Genomic DNA, 15,871 nt, shown 5'->3' with positions numbered 1-15,871 from the left:
AGCTTTCAGGGCTGTTGTCAGGATTTGAGAAAATTTGAGACAATACTTTTCCGCTGCCACAGGGTCTCAATAAATGGTATTTTATCATTATCTTGTCGGCCACCGTGTGCATTGCTGACAGCGCTCTTATGACTTCAGTGGTTGTTAAAACTGTGGTTACTGTTAACCTGGTTACAGAAAATTTTCCACTCGACACCCCCTTAACCAGCGGGCCAGAGCAGTCCCTGTGGCCAGTTAGCAATATCTTCTTCCTCTCACGCATACTTAACCAAAACTTGAGTTAGGACTTCGGTCACGTTTCCAACCCGAAAGCATTATTTTCAGGCATTGCCCCTGCCTCGTCTACAAGGATGTTTCTTGGAATTGCAGCTTATTAGGGAGGGCACAGAACGATTTTAGCTGTGTAAGGACTCCCTTCTTTGCCCTGGGATCCTTTCTTTCCTCGGGAGCGACCTTAGGCAGTCGAGGTCCCGGACGGAGCCTCTGCTACTTGTGAAAAGAGCAAGCCAGGGGCAGAGCTCGCTCCTCCCTGGGAAGGTCCAGGCCAGTGAATCTGTTTGGCAACCTCCTGAAGATAAATCAGCCTCAGGACTGAAAAATCCCACTTTGTGTCCTTTCCACACGCTGCCCCTTCCGTCCTCCAGCAGATGCCTGTTAGATCTCCCCAGTTCTAGCTGAATCTCCCTGACATGCTTTGCAGCTGAAGACGTCTGTAGAAACCATGCAGCTCTGGAGTCTGCCAGTTGCCAACTGCAATGGTCGATTTATAGCCAGAATCTGGCACCTAGAAAAGGGGATCCTGTGTCTTTAAACAGCTGTGTGCCAGTGTGTGTAAACGTGCTTGCTAATCCAGTGACTAATTCAGTATATTATAAAGCAGCAATGAGCAGGCTGCCAAGGCAGGGCTGTCTCCCAACTGGAGTGGGGTGTAAGGCTCAGAATTCTTCCTTGAATTCTGCCACACCACCCGTCTCTGGAACGGACTCGAAATTTCATCTGTCTGCTCCCTGCCCCAGGGTCAGCGCTTGCCTTCTCCTGGTTCCTGTCCTGCCCTGCGCCCGTCTTTTCTCATTTCTCCTCTCTCTCCCTCCCTTCCTTGGGTCAGTTTATTTACTCATCTGAGGGTGGAGCTGTGCTCATTCTGAGTCAGGCCACGGAACCAATCAGAACTGCTCTGGGGCATTCCAGGGGACAAAACTCATGATCCCTCTTGGAAAAGAATTTTCCAAAAGATCTCTTTTGGTCACAGTGCTGTGACTGCACCTTCCTCCGGTTCACATCCAGTGAGCCTGGCCCGGGGGTGGGGGTGGGAGGGTTTGTTTGCCTGAAGCTCTGTTCTGCCTGCCCTTCCTCTGTCTCCCTCCAGGGGTGGGGAGAGAAACGTCCAGAAAGAACCAGGTCTGATGGTGATTTGCTTTTTCTTGAAAGGCTTGTAGATCGAAGTAGGAGTGCTTGGGCAGTGTCTTCTGGGGACATCTTTGGGTAAGGGGAACATGAGGCGTTCTGCTTGCTCCCGGTCTGTGGCCCTCCCTCTAGGCCTTGCCTAGGTGGCCCCGCCCCGGAAGTTGTAGACACCGGAAGTTGTAGACTCGGCAAGTCGGCCTCTGAAAGTGGAGCTTGCCCGGCCTCTCCTCTGGTCTCCAGTGGGCAGAGCCTATGTGCTATCTTAGGAGGCTTCCTCGTGGCAGAGTCCCAGCCCCTCAGTCTTCCCTTTCCCTATAATGCCATCCTTTGGAGTCCTACATCACACCTTACCCCCCACTCCCGCTGTCTTGCACCCCTACAGAGGACATCAGCAGGCCGGTTCCTGTCCCCTTCCCCAAAGCTTCTGGAGCCCAGCTCCCACCTCACTTTGTCTCCATTGCAAAACCTTTGTCTTAGTCATTGTTTTGTCGCTCATCACAAGATGTGACTGTGTGGCTATTGCTTGGGGCCTGTGTGAGGTTTGTTTCCCCCCACGAAAAGGGAGGGTCTGTGTCTACCAATCACAGAGTTGTTGCTTGGCTCATAGCAGGTGGCTCACTAGCTCTTAAAAAAAAAAAAATATATATATATATATATATATATATATGTACGTATATATGCATATGTATATATACACACAGACACATATATATTTAAAATTGAGATTTTAATTTCCATAACATAAAATTCACCATTTTAAAGTGTACAATTTGGTGGTTTTTAGTATATTCACAGAGTTGTACAGCCATCACTGATACATAATTCTAGTCCGTTTGCAACACACCATACCCATTAGCAGACAGTAGCTCTTTTTGAATAAAGGAATGCTGGCAAAGCTATCCAGCAGAGGACGTCAGGAGGTGGACCCATGTGTCCTGATAAGAGCCCCCCCACTACTCTCCCCTGATGCTCCATGCACTTTCCTGGGGGCGGGGGTGCTCTCTGCCTGTCCCCAGGCTCTAAGGACCTTCTTGCTGCCTGCTGCCTCATCAGGCAAGCCCCAGCTTTATTTTGGTGGCTCACTTGCTTCGGCTCCACCGGGTAGTGAGCCAGTGGACGTCTGGGCAGAGATAATGAGTGCTTTCACCATCTGCATGCAGACCGTTCGGTCCGAGAGCTGAGGGCTGTGGTGGCTGCAATTTCCTAATGGCTTCCTGATGAGGCAGAGCCATTTATTAGCAGCGGATGAGGGCTGAGGGCTGCGCATCTCAGTCTCCCTTTCCCACCAGACCTGGGCAGATGGAGAGTGGCTTCTGCTCCCTCCCCCTTTTGCATTGATCACTTTTTCTCTGCTCTCCACCCGCTGGCCTATCACACCCATTGATCTGGAGATCGGGTCTGCCTGGCGACTTCTCGGCCACAAGGGTTTGCCACTGGGAGAGGCATCCGGGGCGGTCTGGTCTGGGCCAGCGTGGGCGACACTGTGGGGCAGCGGTGGGGTGGTCAGAAGGTTTGGGGCCGAGAGGCTAGGCCTGTTCTGAAAGGCGAGAGAGAGAAAAAAAAAACAAACCTTGGAGAGGCGAAGAGATTACAGTTAGGTGTATTTCCCCCTAAATCCTTAGCTCCCTGCATTCTAAATGGATTTCATTTAGAACTGGAGCTGCCGATGTTGCTTTCGGACATGGCCTTTTGAGCCAGACATATGGCCTCATTAATTAGAAGCATCAGGTTCAATGTACAGGCCAATGCCCCTGATTTTATGTTCTGGCTTTGTCGGTGGGGTTGGTTGTATCCCCCAACCCTATCGCTGTGTCTCCATTACTGTATTTGGAATACTGGTGGGACTTGAATGGTAGTGTTACAGACCTTTGACTAGCATGATGGTCATCTGTTCTTTTGGTGCTTTTCAGATAAAGGTCACTAGATCACTAAAATTAACCGCTGTCCTCACTCTGTCTGGATTGATGGGAACAGCACCTTCAAGTTTTAGAGCTGTTATATGCAGTGGTATCATGCAATTGAAATTAGGTATTAAAGGTTGCTTGCTTTATAGTTCCTGGTATTCAACTGGAATACCAAGGAATTGGTATTGGAATTCCAGGGAAACTCTTCTCTAGTAGAGCCTGACCATTGTTATTGAAAGCTTATCGTCTGGAGTAGGAACAGGTAGCATCATGGGTCTATACAGTCCCAAGTCCCGTTTCTCAGATCTTTGGATGCATCGTTCCTTCTTGATTCTTAGGACCTTGGAGAAGAGCAGTGTTTGTCCAGAAGGATGAACCAGGGCTTCATAGTGGTAAAGTTAGGAGGGAGACCAACCCCTTCCCCATGCACTGCTAGGGATAAACAACAATGGTATAGAGGGAAAAAAAAATACTGGACAGGGAGTCAAGAGGTCTAGAATTAGTAACCCTGTGACCAAAGGCAAGTTGATGTTACCTCTCTGAGTTTCATTTTCCCTGTCTGTAAAAGAAAGGGTTTGATCTAGCTGACGTCTGAAGGGCCATCTAAGGCTGTGTTCCGGGAATAGTGTGGGACCCCTGACCAGTGACAGAGCTCGGCTCCTCCTCCTCTCTACCCACAGCCTGCTTTTCATTCATCTTATAATTACACCGAGTTGCCAGGAAGGAGAACATCCCTCCAAGGAGCTGTTAAAGTTTTATAGCAAATTCTATAAATTCCTCTTTCCTGCTTTTGGGCCCCAGATAAGGCTTTACGTGTCATAGAGCCATAGTGAGGTCGATATAGAGGAACACAGAGCCAAGGAAAAGTGTGAACACACAAGTAGAGTTGGGTGGGATGACAGTCACTGCCCAACACCATAAAAAAGGCCAAAGTTGAAGGTATAGGGGCCAAAATTATAGATTAGGTAGGTCTAAACAAACTTTGGGGTAGCCTCAGATGATAGGTTTAGCAGTGAACCGATGGTTTACAGAGAATACCCATAATCCCTTTGAAGCGATCTCTCTGGGTCCTAACTACCTCCTTAGCAGCTCAGGGCACTTGAGCTCATGCCCTGCAATTATTACCTAAATCCCTCAAAGCAACAGGATTTCTGATTCCTCATTAGGAACGTGCATTTGGATTTACTGAACTGAGTGCGGCCTTTAGTTCATGAGCTGTTGAATCCATAAAGCCTGATGCTGTAAACTCCAGATGTTCCACGTTCGGGCCATGCCATCAGTCTTTGGTACATTTTATCTGGTGCGCAGGCATTAGGGAAGACTGATGGAGAGGTCTAGAGAAGGGCTGCCTCCTGCACTTGCCAAACATACGATGGGTGGGAATTCTTGCATCTCCTCTGATGTCAGCCCCACTTCAGGGTGGGAATGTGTGTCTCTCTGCCTTCTCCCCACTCTGCCATGTGGCTCCCATGTGGCTCTCTTGAATTGCACCGGGGATGGTATGACAGGGCCCTTGGAGTAGAAGGGAACCTTTAGCCTGTTGGGAGGACGTTGCGAGGAGGTGGGGAGCGGGTCAAGGAGGCAGTGTTGGAATGAATTTAGTGGGGCAGGAGAGGTGGCCCATGCGCCCTCTTAGATCTTCAGTTTGGTGTAGTTTAGGTGGTCCGATGTGTCATGTGGGTCTCAGTCTCCACCATCTGCCTAGTAGGAAAGATGTACAGGAGCGTTTGCATGTGGTGGCCTTGCACAGATGATCTCAGCTAGCCTGTAATTCAAGTTTCTTAGACCACGCTCAGATGGCCGAAACTCTGAGCGTCTTGACGCAGGCCCTTCTGAATTCACTGGGGGTGGGGGTGGGGTGGCGAAGGAACACAGCACATCACATTGGACCACTCGCTGGTGGCACCCACTGCAGCCTTGTCCAGCACTCGTCTGCTCGGAGCTTAAGCTTTTACATTAAAAAGCGTTGCCTCTAGTTCCCTGTGAATGTGGTGACGTGACCCGGGATGGTCTCAATGACACATCCGAAGCTAGTTAAATGAAAAAAAGGAAAATGATCTTATTTAGGTTCCTTTCGGCCTCCTTAGAGTTGGTTTTCTAGGAGCAAGGAGGGGAGGTGGTGGTAGGATAGGCATGAGTGGGAAGCTGAAATGACTCCTCAGGGGATCTCTGTGAATCCCTGAATTTTGGGAGATGCCAGCTTTACACTTAGGATTCTAGGAGGCTGTCAGGTTGGACTGGATCCAGGAGGCGCAGTTGCTGGCTACCGGTTGCCTGTGGATGCTGAGGGCCGTCAGGGGAAACAGACAATGCAAGGGTACAGCAGGGGGACCGCCTGCAGGGCTCACTCCTGTGTCCCCACCCCTTCTTCCCTGGCTCAGCTCTGTTCATCTTCATTTTAGTGTCTGTCACAGGCTGATGAGGGCACTGATGATTCTCTTTAGCCTGCTTCTTGGAGGATTAAGAATCTAAGTAACATGGTTACTGTATTATACACCTGAAACTAATATAACACTGTGTGTTAACTATATTAGAATTAAGATAAAATAAAATAAAAGCTTAAAAGAAAAGTGGAACCCTACAAAAGAAAATATAAGTAACAGGAAGGATTGGAATTGATGATCACTCCAAAGTCATGTTAGAGCAGAAGATGACCTTTCCAGAAGAGAGAGAGACTGTCAGAAGGGGCTGAACTAAAGGGGAGGCAGAGATCTTCAGGAGATGTGAAACACACAAATCTGTGAATTTCAGCTCCTAGCCTCCTTGTGCTAGCTCCAAAGAGGTGAGGAGGGAACTTTCCCATAGAAAAAAGCTCTTTTGTAGTGCTCTGAGATATGTGTAATGAACAGATCTGATAAGACTCTTGTATCAGGAACCATAGAGTTGACCTCCATCTACTGGTTAGTCTTCCTTTGACATCCCCACCTTCCTTTGACCTCTGTAGAGAAAGGCAGTAATTGCCTTGGGCTGGCTGAGCAGTGGTTACGATTGTGACCAACCCTTCTCAGCCGTGGCTGTATTTTAGCAGTAGGCAAGCAAACTTCTTTACTGGCCTAAAGAGATCCTTTAGGCTAGGAAGAAACTATGCAAGCAGAAAAGGAGCCTGTTCTAAGCAGGCAACATTCTTGGTGACCTCATCTTCCTCCCAGCTCGGGTCCAGTTGGAGCTGTGCATACAGGGCAGACTTCCAGTTCCTCCTGTCTGGGACTAACAGTGGCAGATATAAATAGACCAAGACTTTGTCTGTAGCCATTGTTCTCTAAGTGCCCATTGTTTCTGGATGCAAAGTGGCTATAACGAGGGCTCTCAAGCTCTCTCTCACTCTCCTTCCCTCCCTTCCTCCTTCCCTCTCTCCCTGCCTCCCTCCCACCCCCCTCCTTCTCTGGGTCTCTTTCTCTGTCTTTCTCTCCTTCACAGGTCTGAATCCCAGCTCCATTTCCCTCAGCTTGCCTTTGCTCTTGTCTGGCACTTAGAGAGAACCTGGGGGGAACTGGCCCCACATTGGGCACAGCATCTGAATCTTTTTTTTTTTTAATCTTATTTTTATTCCATTGAGGCTTTTGTCCAGGTCTTTCTATGATATATTTGTGGTCAGGATTAGGCTGCGTGGACTCAACCATGGTAAAATCAGGACTTGTAACTGGTTGAGCTGCTACAGCCAAAAGGGTCTTGATGAACGTGTCAGTGTCAGAATGATACATGATCTCTGTTGTTAGGGGGCTCAGGACTTGGTCATTGCCTTTTCAACATTTTTATCAGGGGCTCGGATTAAAGCAGGATACAGAAAACATACTGAGTTGCACATGGTGCAACGCTCATGGGATGAGGACAGATTCGTGATATAAAAAAAGACCTCTGCACCTGGAAACAGGCATCAAAACAAACGAGGTCCAGTTCAATATGGATAAATGTGAAGCCTTACACTGAGGTTAATAAGATTCAGTCAATGGATAGAGAACTGGTTCAGCCTCAGTGTACCTTGAGTGGCCTTTGTCGTGTAGCTGTTGGAAAACTCAGTATTGGTCGCTGCCCAGAGAAGTGCACAGAGTAGGGGGATGGTCTCATTTCTTCTTGAAGAACATCATGTTCTCCTGGGAATGTTCTTGATGCTCTTTAGGAACATGGGCATGCAGGAATGCTCCTGGGTGGGGGCAGGGACAGGGACAGAACCAGCCCATCATGAATGCTTGAAGGAACCACCAAGGAATTTAAAAACATGGATAGAAGTGGTGACAAAGGGATGTTAAAGCAGTTGGGAAAGCGATAGAGGAAGAAGGATGAAACTCGTATGCGTGGCTTCAACCCACAGAAGGAGAGTCAAAGGCTAGACCTCATTAGAAGGCAGATTTGAACTCAGTGTGTGTGTAATCATGAAGAAATCGTGACTGCAGTCCATGAGGAAAATGGAGTGGCTCAAAAAGGGCAGAGCAACTGAATGTCTTAGCAAGTCAGGTGTCTTCCTAAAGGACCGCTGGGCGCCCTTCTGGGAAGGATGGTGATTGGGTCTTGGGTCCGGCCCGACCTCTCCTTGTCGTTACTCATTAGCACATCATCCTTTGTCCATCTGGGGAGCTTGGGCGGGCTGCGTACTTAGACTGTATAGCTGTCACTGGCTGTGGCCTCCCTGTTGAGAATATTTGTCCCTGTACTGGGAATGTGGACTTATGTATTCTTCTTTTTCATTGTGGTTTCCCTGGGTTGAAAACAGACAGTTGCACTGTGTGAATGTGTATGAGTATGCTTTTTCCTTCTCTGTCCAGATTTATTTATTAAAAGAAAAACACATCTGCATAAAAAAGCCTTAGAACACAGGAAGAATGTCCACTTTGTTTTTCTTTCTGTAGCACCAAGACATGTGGGGTTTCAGCTTCCTCTAAGGGGTTTTTGAAGACTGGCTTTCATCTCAGACAAGGCTTTTTCCCATTGGAAAAAAAGGTCCTTTTTTGGTTTAAAAATGTATTTATATAATGTATAAATAAATAAGAAAGTCGAGAGAGAATTTCCTTTCAAAATTTATGGAAAAATGCTGCTTTCTGAACATCATTAATTGGAAGTTGCTGTCTCTCCCAGCCCTCTTCCACTCTGCTCTCTGGCCTTTATTCTGGTTTAAGATTTCCCAGTATCTCCTTCCTCTGCGTTCTCCTTTCTTTCCCTCTCTTCCTTCTCTGCCATCTGCCTTCCCTGCCAGCTCTTCCCCTCCTACTCCTCTCCCAGCTCCTCCCTGTCTGCCCCCCCGCCCCGTGGACCCTGCCGCCCACCTCGCGCCCCTCTTCCTTCTGCCTCTCCTGGGCTAGCCTTCAGCGACTAGAGCCCTCGCTGCAAGAGGCCTGTCTCTGTGTTTGTTTCCTGCGTGGGAGGGAGAGGCAGGCCTTGAGAAAACAGTTCAAAAGTGCAGAAAAACTTTACCTCTTCCAGCCTAAATAAACGGGCTCCACTCCATTTGTTTGCCCAGATTTTTCCTTTGCCCGTGGAGAGAACTCCTCATCCTCCACCTTGAGCAGCCTGGCCTTCCTGGTGATCCTCACGAACCCCCCACCCCCCCACCATGCCTGTCTTGCCCCCCAGACCAAGTGTCAGGTGGGCCCTGAGCTGAGTGGGTTAGGGGAGGATGTGCAGAGAGGCCCCTCCGCTCTGGGGATGTGGCTGCTCTCCGCAGAGGGTCTCAGGGATTGGGGCGCTTTTCTTCTCCCGGAGGAATGTTCTCTATAATGAAAATGTTGGGGGAAACGGAAAGAACTGTCCTGGTGTTCAACATTTCCGCCGCCCCTGCTTTAACCTCTGCGAATAGGTCTGGGCACAACACACCTGGCTTTAACATCGGAGGGTCTGGGTTTGCGCGCCGGTCAGACCACCGCACAGCCCTGACCATCTTAGCAAAGTCACTCAGGTGACCCCTGTGAGCCTCGGTGTCCTCACCTATGTGGTGGAGATAATACGGCAAACCCGGTGGTTTTCAGGGGCCTGTTAGAGTACGAGGAAAAAGGTGCTGTAAAACGAAAAATTCTGTTCTGATAACAGTACTGAAAGATCAGAGGCAAGTGAAGTGCAGGTAAATTGCTTAGCGCAATTAACCAGCATCTCCAGGGTCTCGGGGAGGGAGGCATCAAAGGCCCATGTGTAAACTCGACATAGAGGAAGCTGGGATTATAGCAAGATGGAACGTGTCAGATATTTTCCCGAGTCTCTTTGAGTGGGGTGATCCTGGGCCACGTTGGCTCCAAAAGCCTTATAGTCCTGTCATGAGGATTTTCGCTGATGGCAGGACAGGAGTTTGGCCTCACTCAGAAGTGTAAGACAGGAGAAGAGCCCAGAGGAGCTCCTGTGGCCATCTGAAAAGCTTTGGGGCTGAAAGGGGCCAATTCAGGCTTTCCTCCTGAGTAATACAGAAATGGGGCTCTGTGTTTTTCTCTGTATTTTTCATGACAAAGAAGTCACACGGTTCTGGGACATTCAGGACTTGTAAAATGTGTGGTGCGGAGGGAGTCAAGGGTAATGATCTACGTCGGAAATGATCTGAAGCATGGGACATGGTCAGTAAATGGCTTGAAAGGGTCATGTCAGAACTTTCAATGATTCTTCAAAGTACTCTGTTGAGCTGTCCCTTTTTATGCAGGAATCCAAATCTCCACAGTTAAAACATTCTTTTAAATCGTGAGAGTGTCATTCATTGAAGGGCACGTGAATGACGGGGGTAAAACACAGCTTGGGGTTTGGCAAGTTTCAAACATCTAGAAAAGTGTTTTGAGCCCCAAATTACAATTTTGTTTTGTGCTGTATGGCCTCTGAAATGGCACTCGTAGAACCTTCGGAAAACCGAAAAGCATCTTAGGTGTGTTGGATCCTGGAACTGTGATGTGTTGTCCTGGCAAGGCACATTTGAGACGATATTGCTGCGTAACAGGTTTCCCCGTAGCAGACGGGAGGGTGCAGAATAGGTCAGAGATTAGTCTGTTCTCTTTTTAAGAGTCGGATTCTGGAGATGTTGATTTCCATTGACATCTCAGAACTGGATTTTTGCATTCATTTTTTTCTTATTTTCTCAGTTGCTTTACTTGTACCTGGGGAAATTGCCAGATTCCTTCTCCTTGCTGTCTCTCGAAGCATTAGGAAATAAAATCGTGTCTTTTTTTTTTTTTTTTTAGTCTTGGTATTTTACGGGATACTTTTTAGTTCTGTCCAAGTCACCAGTCATTTACTGAGCACCTCTTATGTATTAGGCTCTGGTATTTTCACACATATTTAATTTAATTTAATCCTCCGTGCAAGGTGGGGAAAGAATCCTGGATAACAGAAGAATGCTCCATCTCGCCACTCTTGGAGACCTGTCCTCATGCACCTTCTCCTGCCAGGGCTGCTAGAAAAAAACAAAGAATCGAGGAGTCATTCCAGCAGGGCGCACTCATTCAAATATTTCCTCTTTCAGGCCATTTGCCCAATGTGTAGGGTAGGAGATTTGAACCACTCTAAGTAGAGAGCAAGAAAATTCAGCTGTAGGACCCAGGGGGCAGTTCTGCTTTCTGGCTCAGATTCTGGAACGGAAGAGCCTCTCTGGGTTTCCCTGAACACCTGGAATTAATTTGGGTTTTGCTCTGACTTCGAAACATTTGCTGAGGTGGAGGATGGTGGAGGGCGTAGGAAAGAAATAAATCCAGTGATTAAAAATAGCTTTGCATGTCAGGTGCCTGAACGGATTTGGGAACATGCCTGCAATCCCTTTTGTCTGGCAGGTCTGAACTCCGGTGCTGCCGAATTACAACCGCTTTCATTTGTTTTTCCTGCTCCCCTACCATGTAATGGTCAAGGGCTCATTGGAACCATGTGTGAGCCTGGTGAGTCACCAAATCCTCAGGACTTCAGTGGTAATAATGTGTTAAAACTCCTTTTGGGGGATGGGGCAGGGGTGGATGGAGGGAAGACGGGAGAGGACTGAAGTCACTTCCTACAGATGTTAGGATGTTCAGAAGCCCTCTCTGCAGGCATCTTTCCCAGGCCCGGCTGCGGGCCCCGGGGCCGGTTTCCCGGGGCCATCGGGAGTGTGCTTTGCCTCCGCTGAGGACCATCTCTTTTGTCCCGAGGCGGCTTCCATCTGCGAAGGGGCATCCACCTCTGAGTGGGACGTGGTACCCAAGCCCTGTGCACTCCCCGGTGGCAGCAGGACTGAGAGGCTGTAACTGGACACTGGCTTGCCTTTTTGGTCAGCCAGGTCATTGGAGGGCAAATTGGGGATTTTTCTGTGCTGCTGCTTCCTCCCCTCTTTGGACTGGATTTTTTTCTATTGGCCGGTGACTTGTCGGAGACTGGGTATGAAGACGAGGGTGGAAGCCTGGTTGTAGGTTTCCCTAACTGATAGGAGCTGTTTCAGAGCTCCTGGTGTCCCCTTACATGGGACAGCGATGGACTGTTGGGTAGGGATGGGTGGTTCCAGAACGGGCATCTATCTTGCTCCCTGCTTGCGGGAGCTCAGTCTTGCCTGGCCCTCATTGCTCCGTCCCATCATTAAGTCTGTGAAAACAGAGCGGAGGGGCCGAGGAGGGACATTCATTTCCCTTCTTTGCACTAACCTCAGCCCAGAGGCTTTGTGGATTAGACCAGCTCCCTCCACTGGAAGGCCTGTCTGCCAAGTTTCTAGGGCCTATTACAGGATTTAGAATCAGGAGTGTGGGAGAAAGAGGACACTGACAGGTCTCTTGATCCCTAGTTCCAATCCACTCGTCCACCAGTGATAGAGAGAGCAACAGACATGGGGTTTGAGATTCCCTGTCACACTCTTCTGAGATATTAAGTCTTCACGGGGGAAATCCTCTTAGAGACCAGTAACAACTTTCCAGGGACCGTCAACTCTGGGGTCAGAGTGAGCAGCCCCTGGCCACAGCCATTTTTCTCTATTGATCTAAAGGAGTAAAGATGCCTTCTTTCCCACACTGGGACTTTCTAGGCAGCTTGGCACTGCCCTTTGGATGCCTGCCAGCGTCCCCAGCCTTCTCTTGCATACTTCTAGTTACAGTTATAAGTTCCTGCGGACATTAGCCATTAGGAAGAACGATCCCTGCGGTCTCTGCTTGTAGGACAGGGGAGTCCGAGGGTCTGGCTTTCCGTCCTGATTTGAGCTCGTCTCTCTCTGACCCAACTTCCTCACTTTCCGGATCAAGGCAGTGTTGCTTTCATACCAGCTCTGTGGTTCAAATGGGCCGATAAATAAAATGTAGACCTAGATGTAAGCACCGTAATCTGAAGGCTTATTTTCCTTTTCTGTGAGTTTATCTGTTTCTTGTCAGCTTTCCTATTATGATCTTCCTTTATCTAGAGAATGTCTGCATGACAATAAAATGTTTGTGGGTGAAATGACATGTGGTCTGGAATTAGCTTTACGGTTCTTCAGTGCGGGGGGGGGGGGGCGGCCGGGGGGGGGGGGAGGAGATGAATTAGGAACCGGCAGTGTTGATAGATTTCAAATACGATTTCATTGTACTCTTCCCTCTACTTTGGTGTATGTTTGAAAATTGCGATAAGGAAAATTAAAAATGCTATTCAACATTAACCTAGAACCTATTAATAGACTTCTTTTAAGCAATGCACTGATTAAGTGACTTATCCAGTGTGATTATATTAGTGGCAACACTGAGATAAGAGCCCATGGATTTTGACCAGCAAGCCAAGGCAAGCCCTGTGCACACCCCACTATGTCTTTTTCCCTTGTCTTCAGAATTCTCTTTCCAGTTGGGACTATTGTTCTATTTCCTCCCGGTATGAACCAGAAGGCTTCTTCTTGATTTCCTTTCACTTTAAGAAACATATTTCAGTAAGACTTTATGTAACTAATTAACCTCATATTATGCACACAATTGCCCATCAAGGTGACTCAGGGGTGAACACAGACGGGGAAGGAGGCCAGGTTGTCATTTAACCTGTGTCACTTTGTATGGAAGGAAGGAAGCGTCACTACCCACAGTCCCGAGAAAGGACAAGATTACAGTTGATTCTGTAAATGGCTTTTAATTATGTCTTTATGGGGCTAGCCATGTGAAATTCTGGATTTGTTCAGTCCAGGAAAGGTTTTGTTTAAGTTTTTAATTATTTCCTCAAATGTATCTAATTTTCCAACTAAGAAATAGAAGTACCATTTTCGCTCTCTGAACTGTAAAAATTTTAGTTTTCTTGGATCTCCGATCTCTTCCTATTTGCTGCAGAGGTGGAATGGAGTAGAAAGAGCTTGAATTTAAGAGTTGAAAGACTGAGGTCCAGCCCTGGCTGGGCCCTCCTGGCCCTGTGATTTTGCACCAAACTCTTGATCTCTCAGAGCTTTGTTTCCTCATCTGTAAAATGGGGATCCAGTAGTGCCTTCCGGGGAGCCTTGGAAGTTTCACATGTGGTATCATGAAATAGTATTGATGAAGGGGTTTAGTGGACCATAAATTGGTTTTCAGTGTCAGGCATATTATTCATTCTCGGTGTTTCTTGGATGCTGCTCTTGATTGGGATGGGGGACCCCTACCCCCGCCCCCCCTACACGCACAGATAGTATCATCGTGGTCACCCAGTAGAGTTTGGCCAGTTGGATGGTTGTGCAAGACTGGAATAATGCACTTGACATTTCTACTTCTTAGCTTTGTTTCTCATCACTTAACCCTCCGATCCCAGACAGTCCACTTTATTTTGTAGTTTTATTCGAGAATGGTGAGGGGAGAAACATCTCAGGTCACTAAGGCACCGTCCTGACTTCTCCTGGAGCAAACATCACTTAAGGCATAGATTCCATGTAACATGGTTGATATGAGCCATTCGGTTCCAAACAACTGAACAGAGTGGCATGAAAAGTCACATGAAAATGTCCTGGACGGGTTCTCGGACATTGCACAGCCCTTAACCTTGAGTTACATATAAGTGAATTGAAACCGTTGTTCAGCATTTGACTTAAAACATCCATGGGGTGTGTTTAAACTTTCATTCAGGGTCAGGCCACAATGCAAAATGAGCAGATGTTTCCATGCATTCAGAATGGCCCTGGTTCGTTATGCCCCTACTGATTCAGGGAGTGCTCCCTGCCATTTCTGCCTCGATACTATGCAGCCGTGGTAAGACGAGAGTTTAGGACTGTTACTCATTCACCAGCTTCTGTACAACTCTTTTCTCTGAAACTCGGGGTGATTCTTATAAATATTAACTCACATTTAGGGTCCTGAGGGATAAACACTGGGTGGGAAATCTGATATGCTCATAAACGTTTTCAGTTTCTCGTGCATTATGTCAAGAGTCTCCACTGTATTGGCACAATATATCTTTGGGTCAGGTTCTCAGCATTTTGAGACAAATGTGTTCTTTGAATTTAAGATACTGCAGTTACAAATAATAACACAAAAGCAAGTTTAGTACTTGTCCCTGAAATACAGTTAGTGGATTTCCTGGCCGGGAGTGGGAGGGAAGCATTGGTTAATTTCTAGATGCCATCCCTAAAATCAGACATATTTGGTACCTGATGCAAAAATCTAACAGGCAATGAGATAAAATGTGGCAGGAATAACAGTGATGCCTGCTTGAGCTAAACTAGGTCGGATTCTCCACCTGTGTAATGATTTCATTATCATTGTTGATCAGTGTAATTCACAGAACTGCTGCGATCACAAGCTAGCACCATAGGGGAGATTTTTGCTTCATAATTTCTATGAAGCGAGTTTAATCTTGTAGATTAATGTCTGCTTTCAAATGTGATTATTCATTATCATTTAAATGCGGTGCCCAGGCTACTACTGATAAAGACAGTCCTGGCTGATTGTTCACTCCCTTAGAGAGGGGGCTGGTGTTTTTTAAAACCAGTGTTCCACACTGTTCAACAAGGGAGAAAAGCTCTGACTTTCCTGTCTGAATCCTTTGGGTTCAAGGGCAATGACATGCCTTCTCCTGAGCTCCTTGAGTCCAAATGCAGGTGTCCCAAGTGTGCGGGGCTGGCCTTCGCCAGCCAGCTGGGCTGTGAGCACTTTTCCAAGAGAACCAGCAGCTAGGGGCAGAGCTGATGGGCGCTGTGCAGCTGCAGCTGACAGCGTGTGGACCAGGCTTTGGGAGATGGCATTGAGGTAGACAGGCAAAAGTCATTCCAGCTGCTTCTCTTGGAGAGAGTGAGTGAGAGCCTGGAACGGCTGGTTCCCTAACAGGAACCAGCAACCTGTGTGGGGCTTCGTCAGCCCGGCAGTCCTGTCCAGACTATACTGCCAGAGTGTGTGGAGTTATAGGAAGCAGACTCCAGGAAACCTCTTTCTCAGGCTTCACATCACCTTGGCAGTTTGTGTGTAGAAGATGCCTGGGGCCCCCTAGCCCATCTCATCCTTCAGTTCCAGCTTGTAGCACAACTACTGCTTGTGCATTTGGCCTGGCCTGTATTTTCCACATGTGTTGTCCTGGCCAATTTCCGCCATCAGTAAAGTCCTTTTCATCGAATCATAAATCAATGGCGGGAACAAACACACAAAACAAAACCCACACAGTTCAAGTTCATGAATTTGTGTTGGACGGGAGTGAAGGGAAGGAAAGTTGATTCAAATTTGGGAAACAGTGAATTCACTAAACAGTTG

The 15,871-nt window shown here is 47.7% G+C and overlaps 1 protein-coding gene across 7 annotated transcripts in view; it reads left to right on the top strand.

Moving 5' to 3' along the window:
- ETS1 (ETS proto-oncogene 1, transcription factor) overlaps positions 1 to 15,871 on the top strand; it is a 128,707-nt gene that overhangs the window by 76,886 nt on the left and 35,950 nt on the right. For 3 of the 7 annotated variants that reach the window (XM_057316619.1, XM_057316620.1, XM_026505421.4), the window contains one exon: positions 11,036 to 11,137. The exons of the other annotated variants lie outside the window; for them this stretch is intronic. In XM_057316619.1, coding sequence (XP_057172602.1) covers positions 11,036 to 11,137 — 102 coding nt within the window. The remainder of the gene's footprint in view (positions 1 to 11,035; positions 11,138 to 15,871) is intronic. 7 annotated transcript variants of the gene reach the window in all.

This window comes from Ursus arctos, unplaced genomic scaffold (assembly GCF_023065955.2).
Source record: "Ursus arctos isolate Adak ecotype North America unplaced genomic scaffold, UrsArc2.0 scaffold_22, whole genome shotgun sequence".
Classification (NCBI taxonomy): domain Eukaryota; kingdom Metazoa; phylum Chordata; class Mammalia; order Carnivora; family Ursidae; genus Ursus; species Ursus arctos.
Note: the sequence above shows the minus strand (reverse complement) of the source record. Positions and strands in the feature narration are given on the sequence as shown.